This window comes from Trichomycterus rosablanca, chromosome 3, assembly GCF_030014385.1.
Source record: "Trichomycterus rosablanca isolate fTriRos1 chromosome 3, fTriRos1.hap1, whole genome shotgun sequence".
NCBI lineage: Eukaryota > Metazoa > Chordata > Actinopteri > Siluriformes > Trichomycteridae > Trichomycterus > Trichomycterus rosablanca.
Genome location: NC_085990.1, coordinates 53,461,187 through 53,480,554, shown reverse-complemented (window position 1 = coordinate 53,480,554; position 19,368 = coordinate 53,461,187). Strand labels below are relative to the sequence as shown.

Genomic DNA, 19,368 nt, shown 5'->3' with positions numbered 1-19,368 from the left:
ATGATTATTATATTATCAATTATCAGCATCATGATCATTTAAGACGATCTCCAGGTTCCAGAATCCTTTCTTACATAAATATGCAAACACCACGTTCAATATTATTTATTAATACATTAAAACCACAGACATGTTTTATTATTATTTTACATGAGCACGTGCTCTTATTAAAAACAAATAAATAAAAAGTAAAAATAAATACCGACAGGGCCAATCGACTTGATTTGAGTTGATTATTACTGCAGCTAATGTAAGCCTGTCAAAAAGATGCTTGATTTGTGCAGCCCACTACCACAGAGATCCAGGGTTTGAATCTTAACGGTGCCGTCTGGCACATGGGCATCTATCTACACAGACCTGATCGGCTATGTCTAAGGAGGAAGAAGCACTTTATTTTCTCCTAAATTTCTATCGTTGATTAATATGTAACCTCATCATAAGTGTAACCGGCCACGGATAATCCCTGAACCCAATCAGTCGCCAGAGTTTAACCATAATAGTGTTGAAGTGATAAGTTCTAATCAGTTATAGCAACAGTCGTGGGTCCCGCATGGGTTAAATCACATGTAAATTCTGGCTTACCTTTAACATCAACCTATGGCGAAGGAAGTGTACGATACGTCCAGCGCGGTCACGCATTTAAAGTGGCATCACCGCAGTGTATCAGGGACGGAACTGGGGACCGAGACAGAACAACAACTCGACTGAAGACGAGTGTTGAGTGTTTTAATGTAATGATTTTATTTAAACGTGAAACATCTTGTGTGTTGTTTTTATTTAAGACCACAAGCAAGAGTTCCACGTTTCACATCTTCTTAACGATCTTTGTCAATTCAAGTCGAATTTATTTATATAGCACTTTTTACAATGGACATTGTCTCAAAGCAACTTTACAGAATAAAGTATCTTTGAGTATTAATGAATAAAAAGCTCATTTAAATTTGTCTTGCTTTTCTTAATGCTGATCGGAAAATTATCCGATCCATGACCCAAAAACTGTGAAACGATCCGATCCGTGATCCCTTACACCCCTATTTTTCTTTCCTTTTACTCCGTTTTATCATTTAGATGCTCGTTTTCTTTATATTAGCTCTATAACCGTCAAATCCAGTGTTACAGCTCCACATGTATCTGTGTTTATCTGGATTCTCCTCCCTGTTTCACTTTTAAACTTGTGTTACAGCTCCAGCTTCTGAGAAACTGTGAGAATCAGAATCAGCTTCTCCCAGAGTCTAAATAAAGCTTAACGTGGTTTAATGTAGTAAAAGAAGGAGACAGGAGCACTAAACTTCTCTTCATTATTACTGATCATAATGAAATTCCTCACTCGCTGTTTTAGTACAATAACTCACGTTAAGTTTTGTTCACACTACACGACTAGATCTCTTGTAATCAGGAGTGTTTTAAGTCGGGAGGAATCTCAGACGAGTCTGTCTGATCTCCCAAACTACGTTAAGTCACGAAAACACGCGAGAAGTGACGAGGGGTTTAATGATACCACGTCCAAAAATGCACGTCCAGAATAAAGCGAGCGATCTGGGTGAAGGAGTGGATTTGGCTACCAGCAACCAGCAGGGATCGTCCGTTCTGTAGTGAGCTGGAGGTTAATAAATATTGTTTGCAATGCAGCGTTGGTATGATGGTTTGGCGTGGACGATAAGGTCACAGATACTGTAAAGCTTGTGTGTGTGCTGATGTATTCTGATAGACACTATATTCTGCCCCGTTCCACATATTTACATTTACACTCCTCCTCCCCCCGGGTTTCCCTTCTGTATCTTGCGTTCACAACAACAATCACAACCTGATCAATCGCAAGACCTTTCACTCTACATGATTTGGTGAGTCGGCGACAGATTCAGATATTTAGCACGCTAGATATCTTTCTTAAGTCTGCGAGTGTTGAACAGTACACACCCCGAGAGAACACCGATGTGCCTCCGACCTGTCGGCGAGCGAAAATCAGGGCAGAAATCGTGTAGTGTGAACTAGGGATTAAGCGTTGTTCGTTCAAGTTGAACTTTCAGGTGAACTTTGAGCACCATGGCAGGCGCCACTAATTCTTATGTGAATGTGTCCTAGGTCTCGCTTTCATGACTGGAGATGTCGTGACTGGCAGACGTCTGAATTGTTTGAGTCTCATGTCGGTGCTGGGAGGTTTGGTTTTGTGTATGGACGGAGCACAGGTTTCATGTTAGGGGTAAAGGTGAGTAAAATGATTTCACCTTAATGTGACGTCATATAAAAAGTGGTGTACAGTCAGAAAACACGAATGTCGGATAATAATGTGATCATGGTGTGTGTGTGTGTGTGTGTGTACGGTGACACACAGAGGTAACAGAACACCCCAGAACAGCGGGGCTCGATCCAGACTGCACCTGATCTGAACAGCACGATGGAGGTCGATGTGGTGGATGGAGGCGTGTTCTATAGAACTTCAACATACGGTGAAAAAAAATCACTTCCGGTCCGTTAGACTCCATCGGCTCCTTTTAACCTGTGCAGAGGGAATGAAGAGCACAGTCAATTCATCCGAAATAAAACACAAGCCAAACCATCACTGCCCTTAAAGTCATGATATATCAGGGGTGTCAAACTCATTTTCACCGAGGGCCACATCAGCATCATGGTGGCCCTCAAAGGGCCGATTGTAACGTATCCTGCTCTGATTGCAGTCTGCTGTTTTTCTTAGAGGCTGAATTCTGCATTTATATCGTCCTCCTTTACCACAGACACGGCCTCATAACACAAGAGACGCACCGCTTTCTCTTCCTGAAGCACAAACTTGTTTTCACTTTCATTACATTTCCTCCTCATGCTTAATTTTCTTAATTATCTTCTTGTACATTTTGGGATCATGTGTAAATATGTGTAACATCATCTACTGGTGGGATGTGTCACTTTGCAGGTCACAAAATCAGCCTGTATTGTGAGAGATGCAGTTTATTTAGGATTTTACAGTGTATTTTAAGACAATCATTCTGCCCTCACTAATAGTTTATCCCCCTTTCTCAGCTAGACAGACAGACAGACAGACAGACAGACAGCTCCCTTCAGAATACAGTCGGTTTTATTTGCTCGCCAGCTGTGTGATACACTGTGTGCATCAAAATGAAGTAAAAATACAAACAATAAAAACAATAAAGAACTTAATACAGTAAAAGCACACAGCTGTAGTCAAGTGTTACATCTGGTACAATATGAGATTTAACCAAACGTAAAATAGCGCTAACGAGTTAAAATTTCGTGTAAAGATACTAATTGCTATAGTAACGGTAACAATTGTATTTAATTACGGTAAATTTGTAACTAAAGCGCTGTGATATACTCACTAAACATTTACTAACAACTGAGAATATAAACGCCACGACTTACAGACGATGCTTTGGTATTATACTGCAATATAATTATCTGTATTTATTTATTATTGTTTACGTTACTGACCACGCTACTTCGCGTTCTCTTTGCCGTAAAAGTCACACGGCTTCTCAGCGAAGGTTAAAGTTAGTTGCCATGACTACGATGTCACGGTTGTCTCTTAAAGGCGCAGGAGCGCATTAAATTATAAGCGCGTCTCTGTGACGACTCGAACCATCACAACAATCGTACAGTCGTTTAAGCTCTCGCGGGCCGGATCAAATGAGGTGGCGGGCCGGATCTGGCCCACGAGCCTCGGGTTTGACACCCCTGTGATATATCATCTGCATTTACATTTGTGGCATTAGTGAATGCTTTTATCCAAAATGACTTACAATTATGACCGAATTCAATTTAGGTCAATTCAACTGAAGGTTAAAGATCTTGCTTAGGGGCAAAACAGTAGCTTGAACCAGCAAACCTTTTGATTATTAGTCCAGATCCTTAATGGCTGATGTACCCCTGGCGTACGTGCAATATATACAATATATACACAGACTAGGCATAACATTCTGAGCACTGACAGGTGAAGTGAATAACACTGATTATCTCTTCATCACGGCTCCTGTTAGTGGGGGGGATATATTAGGCAGCAAGTGACATTTTATCCTCAGAGTTGATGTTAGAAGCAGGAAAAATGGACGAGCGTGAGGATCTGAGCGAGTTTGACACGACCGGGTCAGAGCATCTCCTAAACTGCAGCTCTTGTGGGGTGTGTCCCGGTCTGCAGTGGTCAGTATCTATCAAAAGTGCTCCAAGGAAGGAACAGTGGTAAACCGGCGACAGGGTCATTGATGCACGTGGGGAGCGAAGGCTGGCCCGTGTGGTCCGATCCAACAGACGAGCTACTGTAGCTCAAACATGCTGGTTCTGATAGAAAGGTGTCAGAATACACAGAGCAGCACCGTTTGTTGTGGGTCAGGGCTATTTTGGCAGCAAAAGGGGGACCACTTGATATATGTAGGTTACAGATTCACAGCTTTGATGCTCGGTTTTTACCACTTGCCTCTTTAATGTGATCAAACCCTGAACTGTTCATTCATTCATTTTCTAATCTGCTTATCCAATTAGGGTCGCGAGGGGGGGTGTTGGAGCCTATCCCAGCTTTTCAATGGGCGCAAGGCACACAGTAACACCCTGGATGGGACGCCAGTCCATCGCAGGGCAGACACACACACACAAACACACACACACCCTTATAGGGCAATTCAGTGTCTCCAATTAATATGACTGCATGTTTTTGGACTGTGGGAGGAAACCGGAGCTCCCGGAGGAAACCCACACAGACACGGGGAGAACATGCAAACTCCGCACAGACAGGACCCGGAACGCCCCGCCTGGGGATCGAACCCAGGACCTTCTTGCTTAAATAAATAAATCCACACAGCCAGGTTTTGTCAGGTTTGTCTGAGCGTGTGTGTGTGTGTGTGTGTGTGTGTGTGTGTGGTACCTGTAAGAGATGGGCAGCAGCAGGTTGTTTTTCTTCAGCGCCTGCACTTTGCTGCGGTTCTGGGGGTCCATGACGATGAAGCACCGCCGTGCGTAGTCCAGCAGCTTCTCCTTAGACGGGTCGAACTCGCCCACCTCGGCCAGCTTCTCCGGAGCCACCAGTAGCAGCTCTGCGATAGGCGTGGTGGAGGCTACCGTGTTGCGGTCCACACCGTGGATCTGGAAGGCCTTGGACATGTTCTTCAGCCGCTGGTACGTCACCAGGATCTTCTTATAGCGGAACAGCACGCCGGCGGCGTCTTTCACTGAGGAGGGGACGGACACGCCGGTGAGCTACAATCAAACACAGGCTAGAAGATCTTTCTGCAGAGACACGTGTACATTTGTTCTAACCTCTTTGTCTCTCTCGCCCTCGTGCTATCCTAAACACTCGCCTCCTCTTCAGACCAGGATGCCCCCCAGCGCTCCTTCCAGAAGCCGCCATGTTCCGCAGACCCATGTTTTCGGGTACCATCTCTCCCGGCATCATTTCCTCCTCCTCCTCCTCCTCCAGGTAGCTGTCCTCTAAATATTCCTCCTCCTCCTCCTCTCCCAGAAGTGAAAGAGACTCTGAGGAGGAAGCAAACTTTAGTGAACAATCAGTGGGTACCACTGTCGCCTCACAGCAAGAAGATCAAGGCTTCGATTACTTTCTATTTAGAGTTTGCATGTTCTCCCCGCGTCTGTGTGGGTTTCCTCCGGGTGCTCCGGTTTCCTCCCACAAGTCCAAACACATGTAGTCAGGCCATCCTGTGATGGACTGGTGACCTGTCCAGGGCGTTTCCTGCGTTTCGGCCAGTGAATCGGACCCGTCTTAAATATCATGGATATAAAATAAACAGACACCACACACACCCGGCAGACTGTTCACGCTTCTGTTGTTGTTGACGGCCCTGTTGTTCGTAGCGCTGCTGCCACTCCCACCGGCGTGGCCGTGGAGGCGGGGCTGGGAGTGGGCGGGGCCGAACAGGGGACCCATCTGAGCACCGATTGGACCGGCAGCGGCGCTCAGGACCTTGGCGGCGGCGTTGGCCGGGGGCTGCTTGGCGGGTCTCTGTGGGAACGGCTGGCGGCTCGCTGGATGCTGAAGCTCGGCCGGCGGATCTGAAAAAGCGTTATGATTAACATGTAGTTGATTATTTGACATAATAAAGTTGACTCTTGATGACTGAAAAAATATTGCACATGCACACAAGCACAAATATTTGCATTTAGAGCAGGGGTGCCCAATACGTCGCTCACGTGATCGACATGAGATGCGGCCACTGTTTCTCTAATTTGCTACACCTCAGCCCACCTAAAGCACCACTAATCTAGAAAGTTTTCATTCATCAGTAGCCAGTTTGCACCATTTTTGCATTTCTGCTTCTGTGACCTGCACTGTTAGTGAAGACGAGGGCGCAACCGAGCACAAAGAAACCAAAAACGCTTCGATTCGGGCGAGAACGCTGCAGAGACGCTGTTTCATTCATACGTGGAAGAAGCTGACGGAGAAATTTGCACCTATAATCTGACATTCATATGAAGTCAAGCGCCTCTGCTGGACAATTTTGGAACTTGCAGCTGTGGAAAGAAAATATTAGGGATGCATCGATACCATTTTTTCCCAACCGAGTACGAGTACGAGTGCATGTATTTTTGTACTTGCCGATACCGATACCTATTTAGAATACCGTTTTTTTTTTAAACAAAAACACAGGTGAGAAGTGACGAGGGGTTTAATGATACCACGTCCAAAAATGCACGTCAACAAGTAGCGAGTGATCAAAGTGTTTGTGCGCTGACGTGATGAAATCAAGGAGGAAAAATAAATGAATCTGAGTGGATTTGGCAACACGAGCAGGACGGATCGTTCTGTAGTGAGTTGGAGGTTAATAAATATTTTTGCAATGTTGGTGTTTTGTAGAGAACGATCAGGTCAGAAATAATGTAAAACGTGTGTGCTGATGTATTCTGATATAAACTATATTATCCCCCTGTCCCACCTGTTTACACTCCTCTCCTGCGTTTCCCCTCACGCCGTATCCTGCGTTCTCATTGGCTGTTCGACATGTCACTCGTTCCCAGTCGCACATCTCAGATCAGATATCTGACGTGCTAGACGAGCGCTCGGTGAGCCGGTCGGATCGAGTTGTCGGATAGTTCACACTTAGCGATCGAGAGCCGATTTTTGATCGCCGAGAGAACGCCGAGTCGCTCCCGAGCCGGCAAATCTAGCGCCGACCAGCCGCCGAGCGAAAATCAGGGCAAAAATCGTGTAGTGTGAACCAGGCATAACGCAGCAACGTGCACTAGGCTCACGGTATCGGATGTTTAGTATCGGAGCCTCGTTTGCGAGTACGAGTACGAGATAATGAGCGCGGTATCGGGCAAATACCCCATACCAGTATCGGTACTCATGCATCTCTAGAAAATGTGCCGCATATTTGACAGCATTTTTGGATCGACCTACTTGTGTGAATCAGCTTTTCAACATGAGAATAATGAAGTGTAAATATCCGTCCACTCTTACTGATGAACACTTGGAAGCTGCTTGAGAATCAGTATCAGCAGATACAGTCCAGATACATAAACCGGACCGATACCATTCAGTGTAAATCATCAGAATAAGGTCAGTGTGATTTCACTCGCTGTTCTGTAAAGCTGAACATCAGTATAGGAACTGAAGCGCATTTGAGGCCAACCTTAAAAAGTAGATCTCGATGACCTGATGACTGAAATAGTAGATCTCAAACCACAAAAGTGTGGACACCCCTGGTCTACATTTACATGTATTAAACTAACACAGTCAAACGTTACTTTACCAGCATTATTCTAATAGCATTAAATACCTGCGTCAATTCACTCAATGGGCACTGAACTAAATTCAACAGATAACCAGTCGTAAGGTAAAAATGTGTTAAAGTTATGGACGTTACCTTGGTCGCTCTCTCGCCGCCTTCGCCATGAGAAACTGCGAGAATCATTACCTAACCGAATACACAAAAACAAAGTGTACAAAATATTTACATATACAGTGCCTTGCAAAAGTATTCACCCCCTTGGCTTTTAACCTGTTTTGTTACATTACTGAGAACCGTCCACCAATCAAAAATATCCAGCCGACAGCGCCCCGTGGGCGGCGTCCTGAGACCACTGATGAAGGTCTAGAAGATGACCGACTCAAACAGCAGCAATAGATGAGCGATCGTCTCTGACTTTACATCTACAAGGTGGACCGACTAGGTAGGAGCGTCTAATAGAGTGGACGGTGAGTGGACACGGTGCTGCTGTGTCTGATCCACTCATACCAGCACAACACACACTAACACACCACCACCATGTCAGTGTCACTGCAGTGCTGAGAATGATCCACCACCTAAATAATACCTGCTCTGTGCTGGTCCTGACCATTCAAGTATGTATGTAGAGAAGACCAAGGAGCTCTCCAAACAAGTCAGGGACAAAAGTCTGGGTTGGGTTATTAAAAAATATCCAAATCTTTGATGATCCCCCGACTCCCCAGATGTATGGAAGAAGGTGCTCTGGTCAGATGAGACTAAAATTGAACTTTTCGGCCCATTGAACGCTACGAACGCCATCCCCACAGTGAAACATGGTGGCGGCAGCATCAAAACCTGTTTCAGTCTGCCAGTGATTTGAGACTGGGACGGAGGTTCACCTTCCAGCAGGACAATGAACCCAAGCATACTGTTAAAACAACACTCGAGCGGTTTAAGGGGAAACATTTACATGTGTTGGAATAGTGCTGGACAATAATTCGATATCGATATATATCGCGATAGAAAATGTTTCAATAACGGTGATATGATTTTTAAACAAATTAGATCGATATACATGACGTCAGTGCGTGATGACGTACGGCACAGGCACGAAGCCAGTGCTCAGCGTTACCGCTCTGATTACACTCCGCTACAACACGGTGGATATTAGCGGCGTAATGAGTTCAGCAGCTGTGAGTGAACGAGCATCCACAGTTTAAACAGCAGCAGTAGAAATAGTTGATGAGAGGAAAGACCAGACTCTTTTTCTGTATTCTTTAAGCACAACATCTGCTGCAGCAAATTCTGCAGCAACTCTTAAGCACTTTTTATTTTCTTTATCCTGGTTGAGCACTTTTGTTTGAAAATGTTTACATACAAATAATAATCAGTCCATGTTGTGGATTAAAGTTGGTTAAGACCAGAGGTGGAAAGTTACATTTACAGAGGTGGAATTACATTTACTCGCGTTACTGTAATCGAGTAGGTTTTTTGTGTACTTTTACTTTTTAAAGTAGATTTTACAGCCTGTAATTTAACTTTTACTTAAGTATGTTTTGTATTAGGAATTGTAATTCGCTACATTTTAAATAAGATCCGTTACTGAGTAAAATAAACGCTAAAAAAATCGCGGCTGGGAAACTGCTGCAGTGAATTCTGCGACGGGGAGTCGGATCTTTTGTCTCGGTTCCTTTTAAAGAGCCGTATATATACATAACGACTCCCAGAAGCGCGAATCGGTTCCTTCATTTCAGTTTAAAGGGCCGTTCAATAGATTCAAATCATTCTACGACACATCACTGGTGTTTATACAGTTTGAAAAACCCCTAAATGTTTTAAATGTTGTATCAACATGTTTCTTCTATTATATTTGAATTAAAAACGACTACTGTGAGATTTATATCCACTTGTCATGTTTGCATTACACAGGAGAGACACGCCCTGCTGTTTAACAAGTAACCAAGTAACGTTTACTCTGAGTAAATTTTAAATGAGTAGATTTTTAGACTAGTAATTTTACTCGTACTTAAGTAAAAATTCATTAAAGTAATAGTACTTTTACTTGAGTACAATATTTTAGTCCTCTTTCCACCTCTGGTTAAGACATATGTTAATATATTATATTATATATTGTCAAAGCTTATGTTTATTTGAGAACGATGTCGTGTTTTTGTCTGTATACAAATGCTGAATACAAGTATTTATTTGTATTTATTTGTTTAGTATTTATTTATTTGTATTATTATTATTATTTCTATGTAGCTGTAAAGGGTGAGATTTCATAGACTTTTGCAGGGTTCAGAGGTTTGCAGGTACAGCCTTTCAATGTTGGTGTTCCTGGCAGTTTTTCTGACATTTGTATTATTCATATCGATATCGGAATTATATCGTATCGACCGAAATTAGGAGTTTTATCGTGATATCAATTTGAGCCATATCGTCCAGCCCTATGTTGGAATGGCCAAGTCAAAGCCCAGAAACCATCCAACTTGAAGGAGCTGGAGCAGTTTTGCCTTGAGAAAGGGGCAAAAATCCCAGTGGCTAGACGTGGCAAGCTCATACAGACTTATATATACGTAGTTATGCACACTGAAGTTTTCTGTTATTGGTCCTATGTTCTGTAAACGAAATGATGCAAACCCTCAAACAATCCATTTCACTTCCAGGTTGTGAGCCAACAAAACACGAAAAATGCCAAGGGGGGTGAATACTTTTGCAAGGCACTGTAGTAATCATACAAGCCTGTAAAAAGGATTCCTATTATATACCATGGGTCTGTCTGAAAATCTAGCGCTCTCTCTCTACACAGACGCATTTCCCATCATCCTACACTCCCGAGAAGAGGGCGTGTCTAAATTCTTAGCTCCCTTAAAATGCTCCTACTGAGGCGCCTTAATTCTGAGTGATGATCCGACTGAATGATGCGCTGAAGATCAATCCCAGCATTCAGTGCGGCACGACTTTTCTCACAAAGAACTACATTTGTAATGTAAATAAATTCTCGTTGATGTTTAATGTGTATAAAGGTGCACAGGTGTGGTTTATTTGTAAATTGAGACGTTAGCTGGCGGTCTGAGGCTAACTGTGTTAGCTTAGTAAGCTAAAACTGCGGTGACGTAATCTTCGTCCAAGTAGAGCGTCTAAATAATCTGCCATATGAGTTCCATGTCAGTTTTGTATGCATTATTTCTCCTGACTGAGGAGAGCCGTGACTAACACACGCCCCCTACAGACCGCTTCTTTTCACCTGCACCACGCGGGTTCATACGGAGACCCGTATCGCGCACGTAGAGTCACGCACTGATCTCCGTTATCCCCCGTCTCTGTGCTTGTTTTTACACTGGTTTTTACCGTTGTTCTCCTGACTCTTGGTGGAGAAGATGAAGCGGTCGAGCTGACAGCGTAGGAAGTCCCTCTCCTCCTCCAGGTCCTCGATGCGTTTCTGGAGCCAGGAGTTCTTCTCCAGAGAGATCTGCAGCTGTGTGCGCAGGTTCGTGATCAGCAGATACGAGCTGGCCGGCGCTGGAGGATCATTACCTAATTCGGGCATAAGAACCACGCGGAGGCGCGCGTTAGGACGAGCGGGGATCGTCTAAATATTGACATCACAAGAGCTAGCATAAATGGTGACGGAATATTTCCAGAATGATTCATTTCTCACGAAGCTTTCACTTGCATATACAATATACGCCCAAAAGCATTTAGACGCCCGACCATGAGCTTGTCGGACGTCCCACTGACCTCTGTGTGATCTTCTCAGCTAGAACAACAGACGTCCTTCTAAGAAGCTTCTCACAAGACTTTTTTCTATTTTATTGATGCATTTACTCCCAATTTCTTCGAATTTATCGTAGTCAACCTGTCTTCCGCTGCTGGTGGATCCCTAATTCAGGTCGAGGTGGGTATATTGCTGCTCACGCCTACTCCGACCCGCGTGCAGCCCATAGCGGAACCCTTTTTCACCCATACACTCTGCACAGGCGCCTCTATGTCAGCCAAACCCACATAGTCCGGTCATCCCGCCCTAGCAGAACCGTGTCTGCTGCAGGCACTGCCGATTATGCCCGCTAGATGGCGCCCAGTCGACCAGAGACAACGTGCGCTAGCGGAATATCCCGCTGCGCCACCTGGGCGCCCTCTAACAAGACTTTAAGGTATGACTATGTATGGGAATTTGTGCCGCCCTAGTCCCTTTATATAACTGATTTATTACACCTGTTAGTGATTGTTGTGGCTGAAACACATGAATTCAGTTATTCAAGACTCAACTTTGTCTTCCGCTGCTGAGAGATACCCGATTGCATCCGAGGAGAGCACGTCGCTGTACACGCCTCCTCCGACACGTGTACAGCCCTCCTCTTCTCGCCCCTGCATTCTGCACGGGCGTCTCTCCCGCCAATCAGGGTCCTTACACAGCGTATGAACACATAGTCCGGACCCCACCCTGCAGATACGATGGGCCAGTTAGTATCTGCTGCAGGCGCTGCCAATTATGCCCGCTAGATGGATAGAATATCGTGCTGCGCCGCCTGGGCACCGGGTGTCCCGATACGTTTGTTCATATAGTGTACATAAGTTAAAATGTTCTTTTTTTTATTGGAAAGTTAAACATAATTGGCAACAATGAACTGATTCGCGCATTTGACAGCAGTGGTCCCTAACCGGTACTGGTCCGTAGGTCATTTATTTCCGGGCCACACAGAAAGAATAAATAATAAGAGATCGCTACAAGAGCAATCGGAGTGATTGCCTCCTATCACCACTAGGTGGGAGCGTCTCGCTGCATCATATATGGAACGGTTGAGGAGCGCTGATTTAAGGCTCATACTGACCGTCGAAGTTCTGATCGGTGTGGTTGTAAAAGACTTGGTGGTCAAAGTTGTTCTCCTCGAAGGGAATGGAAATCTCATAAGCGTCCTCGTTTTTGGGGGCTAGAGAGAGAGAGAGAGAGAGAGAAAACACATTTAGGAAAGATGACGGTGAAAGCAAGCACGTTTTGGATTACACCAGGGCTGCCACTAACTAACGACTATTGTTCTATCCATTAATCTATTAAAGCAATAAGCCACGAGAGGCCGTACGTTACTGTGATTTTAGCACGGGGATCTTTCCCCGTGCTAAAATCATAGCAGTAACGCACGGTCTCGAGTGGCTTATTGCTTTTATAAAACGGCGGTCAACATAAAATATAATAAATACAACAATGTTTAATTCATAAATGTATTTATTGTGTATAAACTTACAATAAAGCATTCTTCCGCGACGCAAGGTAATCCGATTAACAGTGTTGCTAGGCAACGTGAGGGCGAAAATAACATTAACTTTCTCTTTTCAGTGGCGTATTAATATGGAATGATGTGAGGTGGTCCTAGGTGTGAGTTTATCGGGGATTTTACAATGGCTTCGAACGCGGCTCAGCCAATCAGATTTTAGGACCGGAACTATCCGTTTTATAAATATTATTTTACCGATTAGTCGATTCATCTAATCTCATTTAAGTTTCTTTTATTTCAACAACGAACTGTACGGCATAATAATCTAACACAGAACTAAATGTAAACAGGGTTTATGTTCATATTATCACATTCTCAAGTGCTCCATATTAAACAGAGTGCAGCTCGTGTTTATGCTGTTCCGTACACAAAGCAAAGTGCTTCAACTTATAGCAGAAATAAAATAGTTAGATGTAGCCACGTCTCATTAAGTCCAACGTACAGTAACGACAGAATGAGCCCAGATTCTAACCTCCACATTCACTCAGTTTTTTCTTTTTTACTTTTTTTCGCGAGTCCAAACTGAACTCACTAAGAAATACGGTGTTCCAAGATCTCCACGATTAAGAAGCGTAATGAAACAAAATAGACGTGCAACATGGCGCTGGTGCTGCTGTGGCACCATCAAAGCTTTGCACAGTGTACAAACCAGCTCTTGGTTTGTGCCAGTTTTAAGTATCACCAAACTTTTGATGATTTGGGTCGTGGAAAACTTTGAGCTTTTGTTTGAAAGCTCTACGATCGACCTCTGACTGCTGCAGACGGTATTTTTTAAGACGGCGCTTAATACCCCGAACAGTGACCGGACCAGATACGACTGAGGTCCTGCACACAGCGGGTAGTGCTGAGGGAATCATATGAACGATTATATGAACGGAGACGTTGTAGAAATTAAAAAGATCATTTATAAGCATAGTTTTAAAAACGATGCATCGACTTAAAAAATTTACGTCAACGCTCATCGACTAGGTCGACCAATCACGGCAGCCCTACAGATTTGTATTAAATTCTGACACCAATTCAATGTTTGATTCTATTCTATTCAGGAGGCCGAGCAACATTTAATCAACGCACGTGTTCATTGCTTTTCCACAGTAATATGCTGAAGTGTGTGTGAGTGTGTGTGTGTGTGTGTGTGTTGCATTTCACATTTTCTTTTCAGTATAATGTCTGTATTTTATTTTGGCACCGATTCCTCTCCACAGTGACCAGACTTCACGTGATTTACATCTGATTTAGAGAGACATAAGAACCGATGAGGACGATCAGCGGTCGGTATTTGCTAGAACACGAGTACATGAATAATTATGTGAAACAATGAATCATTCAATCCTCTTCCCTCATTTGCATGCGTACGATGAGCAAAGCAGAGCGGGTTGTGGGTTGCCAGGTATATGACGTATAAGCTGTGTACATAGTCTTGTGTGCCAGTGTCATTCATAAGGTTTTTAATATGTTATGAACTTAAAGCTTTAAGTTTTGTACCATAACTAATTTACTTTCGGAAACAAAGCCGCTAAAAGTCGTGCAGTTCTCGTACAGCCTCATAGCTTTGTAACCCCAATACAGTTACGCTGATATGGGGCCCACATACATATAGGGTCTAGCTCATGGGTCTTTGAGTTTAAAATACATTGTCTTATTTTATACTACGAGATACTACTACGTTTTTCAGTACAGAGAACTTTTTTTTTTCAGTTGATACTGTATGTAGGGCGTCACTTCAGCAGATCATTTTGGTCTGCATACCCGATTCAGCACAGTCTTTACACTGGATGCCCTTCCTGACTCAACCCTTCATATTCCGGTCTCGGAACTGGCACTGAGATTGAACTGACAAGAGCATCTCCCAGTGACTAGGTTGTTTGGCCACCCACTCCCCTCAGACATAGCCAATCATGTCTGTGTTACCTCTGGGATATGAACCCTGGACCCTGCTGTGCCGCTCAAGTGCCAGTTTGCAGTACACAATAAATACTGGTAAAACTGTAGTATGTGATTTGCAAAGACACCAACAGTCTATAACAACCAGCCTATAACATTTCCCCTGGTTATGCACAAGTACATACACTATAAAGATAAAGTATTGGGACGCCCTTTCTAACAGGTGTAATAAATCAATTATATAAAGAAATTGTATGCATTCAAGTTTGCAGCAACAGTTTAGGGAAGGTCTTTATCCTCTATAGCTCTATACAGACATGTAGAAAAGCTCCCAGCCCCACTCAACAGATCTGGGATGAACCGGAACATCAACTGATCAATCAGCGACCAGCCGTACAAATACAAATGCTCTCATATTTTGACTGAACGGGCACAAATTCCCATACACAGACTTACTTCAAAGTCAAGTCAAGTCAAGTCAAGTCAACTTTATTTATATAGCGCTTTTTACAATATACATTGTCTCAAAGCAACTTTACAAAATCCAGGACCAACAGATACAAAAAGTCTTGGGACGTACAACAAGCTCATATTAATAATGAGTATGAAAGTTTTTGATTGAGCTTTATAAATATGGAGCAGCTACAAACGACGCTGACACCAAAGTAAAAGAAGCATTCCAATAAAGAACCTTACTTTGTAGATCTTGTGAACCTGCGTGCTTTCTAGTAGATGTTTCTGCATTGTTCATAGTTCTGTGCGCTTGATCCGATGAGCTTCAGTCTGTTTGGTATAGAGAGTTAAGAGTCAGAACAAACATAGCTAAAATACAAGCATGCCAGCACAAAATATAGTGGTTTGGTTACGCCAGTCAAAAACAAACTGGCAAAACCACGCCAAGGATCTAGAACTGCTCGGTAACGTGAACTGTACAGTTTGATATTCTACACGTGATGGTTCACACGGCTGATCAGTGCAATATCAGAAAGGTAAAAGCACGGAAAACATGTTCTGTTTTCTCTTTTTATGACTTATGATTCATCTAACAAAAAATAAGGATAAAAATGACATGAATTCAGTTTATAATTGTTATAATTAGAGATGCATCGATACCATTTTTTCCCAACCGAGTACGAGTGCATGTATTTTTGTACTTGCCGATACCGATACCTATTTTATTTTTTTTTTAAACAAAAACACAGGTGAGAAGTGACGAGGGGTTTAATGATACCACGTCCAAAAATGCACGTCAACAAGTAGCGAGTGATCAAAGTGTTTGTGCGCTGACGTGATGAAATCAAGGAGGAAAAATAAATGAATCTGAGTGGATTTGGCAACACGAATATCATGGATCGTTCTGTAGTGAGTTGGAGGTTAATAAATATTTTTGCAATGTCGGTGTTTTGTTGTTATGTTTTGTAGAGAACGATCAGGTCAGAAATACTGTAAAACGTGTGTGTGTGTGCTGATGTATTCTGATATAAACTATATTATCCCCCCGTCCCACCTGTTTACACTCCTCTCCTGCGTTTCCCCTCACACCGTATCCTGCGTTCTCATTGGCTGTTCCACATGTCACTCGTTCCCAGTCGCACATCTCAGATCAGATATCTGACGTGCTAGAAAACTCTGAGCGAACGCCGAGTCGCTCCCGAGCCGGCGAATCTAGCGCCGACCAGCCGCCGAGCGGAAATCAGGGCAGAGATCGTGTAGTGTGAACCGGGCATAACGCAGCAACGTGCACTAGGCTCACGGTATCGGATGTTTAGTATCGGAGCCTCGTATGCGAGTACGAGTTAATGAGCGCGGTATCGGTACTCATGCATCTCTAATTATTATTATTATTATTATTATTATTATTATTAATGACTTTATTTCTAATAGTGACTTAAATAAATAACAAGTCTAGGTCTGTGAAAACCCACAAACGAATCAAAAACATAAGATGAGGTTTGGATCCATAATTGGCCGGTCGTCATTGCCTCCGTGCTGCAACTTTAAACCAAAGCACGTTGGCGCAGTGGGTTCGATTCCCCAGCTGGGCGGCCAGTTTGCATGTTCTCCCTGTGTGCATGTGGGTTTCGTCTTGGTGCCCCGGCTTCCTCCCACAGGTCCAGACTTACCTCACTTTAATAGCAGCACTAATCAAGTAAAGGTTCTACCAGTGTCTCTTGGCACTCACTAACTGGATGGGCATTTCACCCACAGTTTGTGGATAGCAATTTTTACTTTTTTTTTGTTGATGGACCCGGGGTTTTAATGATTGTACTGGGCAGCTTGGCTTACAAAACACTTTGTTATGAAGGACATGGTTGCTTTTTCACTTTTTTTTTGCATAAGATGACATTTCTTCATCCATTAAACTATGACGAATATGTCTTTTTATGAGTTTACTATGGGTGACTTCTCTGTGTACATATTAGCAGGTGGTTTGTCTCAGCGCACTCAGTGAAAAGATCACAAAACAGCGGTCATTTGCCAAGGTGAAGAACCCAATATTCCAGCTTCCATAGACAACCGCCTGGATGGTGAGATATAATTCCAGGAGGCAACGAACCATGTCTAGTGTGTTAGAATCCTCTGGAAATCGTATGACACTGTTCAAAAGTCAAGTGTACCTTTCCATCATGACAAGCTTAGAGGACTCATGTTTTTCAGACAAATGATTACAGTATATAGGTGTATGTACATTTTTGACCTCAGCTGTGGTGTCCTTTACATGTACTGCCCAACAACTGACGTAATACTGCATTAGTCCGTGTGCACAACCTTTTAACGCCTTATTTTTTTAACAAGAGGTTTTTTTTTTTTAGCTCAGTCATGAACCAACGTTTAATAAAATACAAATAAGTGACACAATAATTGATCTACAGTAGAAATGCGTAATGTACAGAGACGTCACGGTGTTCCGTACATCATGGTTTTATCACGCTTTTATCCAAAGCGACTTACAGTACTGTGACTGTTTACTGTCTAAGCAACTGAGTGTTAAGGGCCTTGCTGAAGGGCCCAACAGTGGCAACCTGGCCTTTCGATTACTACCCCAGTATCCCAGTACCTTATCCGCTAGGCTACAGCTGCCTTGCAGTGTAAATATTCATTCATCCATTTATTATCTGTTTTCCCACCGATTTATCCTGGTCAGGGTCACAATGGGTCTGATTCATTGAGTAAAAGGAAGGAAACAAACCGGACAGGTCGCCGGTCCTGGCATAACATTATGACCACCTCCTTGTTTCTACACTCACTGTCCATGTTATCAGCTCCACTTACCATATAGAAGCACTTTGTAGTTCTACAATTACTGACTGTAGTCCATCTGTTTCTCTACATGCTGTTCTTCAATGGTCAGGACCCCCACAGGACCACCACAGAGCAGGTATTATTTAGGTGGTGGATCATTCTCAGCACTGCAGTGACACTGACATGGTGGTGGTGTGTTAGTGTGTGTTGTGCTGGTATGAGTGGATCAGACACAGCAGCGCTGCTGGAGTTTTTAAACACCTCACCGTCACTGCTGGACTGAGAACAGTCCACCAACCTAAAACATCCAGCCGACAGCGCCCCGTGGGCAGCGTCCTGTGACCACTGATGAAGGTCTAGAAGATGACCGACTCACACAGCAGCAATAGATGAGCGATCGTCTCTGGTGGACCGACTAGGTAGGAGTGTCTAATAGAGTGGACAGTGAGTGGATCCACTCATACCAGCACAACACACACTAACACACCACCACCATGTCAGTGTCACTGCAGTGCTGAGAATCATCCACCACCTAAATAATACCTGCTCTGTGGTGGTCCTGACCACCGAAGAACAGCATGTAGAGAAACAGATGGACTACAGTCAGTAATTGTAGAACTACAAAGTGCTTCTATATGGTAAGTGGAGCTGATAAAATGGACAGTGAGTGTAGAAACAAGGAGGTGGTCATAATGTTATGCCTAATCGGTATACACACGTCTCATAACCCTCATGTGATGTACGGAACACTGTTAACACAATAGCTTATCCGATTAGCCTCATCACATTAGCAATTATTATTATGACAGTAGCAAGTAGCATTAATAATATAAACATTTAAGCCAGAATATCACTTACTGTTGTATTTCCACGCTGTTTTCAGTTTATTAAGAGGCTCATGCATGCAGCAGCTGGCTGGCTAACAGCGGTTCCATCAGAATCAATGAGCCTATAACTGTTATGTATTAGCTAGCTCGCTAAAGCTAGGTGGCTGCACGATTCCGTTATTTTGGCATCAGAAAAGGAAATAAACATGCACAAACCGTCCCGTGGTGCTAAACCTGCTTATAAACGCGGTTATAAACTGATTATATTCAGCACAACGAACGCTGTGTGTCTTTACATTCATTACAGCTAACAATGAAGCATTCAGGGTCTGCACTGGTGTCGTAGCAACTCCACATTATGACGTGTTTCCGTGTGTGTGTCATTACGTCTTCATAAATATTCATTCATTCATTCATTCTTTGTCTGTTTTTCCACCGTCTTATCCTGGCCAGGGTCGCAGTGGGTCTGATTCA

The 19,368-nt window shown here is 43.5% G+C and overlaps 1 protein-coding gene across 1 annotated transcript; it reads right to left on the bottom strand.

Annotated features, from left to right (window-relative positions):
* Window positions 1-1,382: 1,382 nt before the first annotated feature.
* ccdc106a (coiled-coil domain containing 106a) lies at window positions 1,383-19,150 on the bottom strand. Its single transcript, XM_062992251.1, has 9 exons — window positions 18,926-19,150; window positions 15,521-15,607; window positions 12,500-12,598; window positions 11,019-11,204; window positions 7,824-7,874; window positions 5,761-6,009; window positions 5,260-5,475; window positions 4,868-5,171; window positions 1,383-2,497 (listed from the first exon to the last, which is right to left on the bottom strand). The coding sequence occupies exons 2-9, from the start codon at window positions 15,573-15,575 to the stop codon at window positions 2,473-2,475; spliced, it is 1,185 nt and encodes a 394-aa protein (XP_062848321.1). The 5' UTR covers window positions 15,576-15,607; window positions 18,926-19,150; the 3' UTR covers window positions 1,383-2,472.
* Between the last annotated feature and the right edge of the window lie 218 nt (window positions 19,151-19,368).

What these genes read in the sequence shown, in the direction of transcription:
- ccdc106a (XM_062992251.1), bottom strand. Translation starts at nt 15,575, where the DNA reads ATGAACAATGCAGAAACATCTACTAGAAAGCACGCAGGTTCACAAGAT. An exon ending in AGGTTCACAAGATCTACAAA is followed by an intron (nt 12,599 to 15,520) that starts GTAAGGTTCTTT and finishes CTCTCTCTCTAG; the next exon opens with CCCCCAAAAACGAGGACGCT. An exon ending in AAGCGTGAACAGTCTGCCGG is followed by an intron (nt 5,476 to 5,760) that starts GTGTGTGTGGTG and finishes CTTCCTCCTCAG; the next exon opens with AGTCTCTTTCACTTCTGGGA.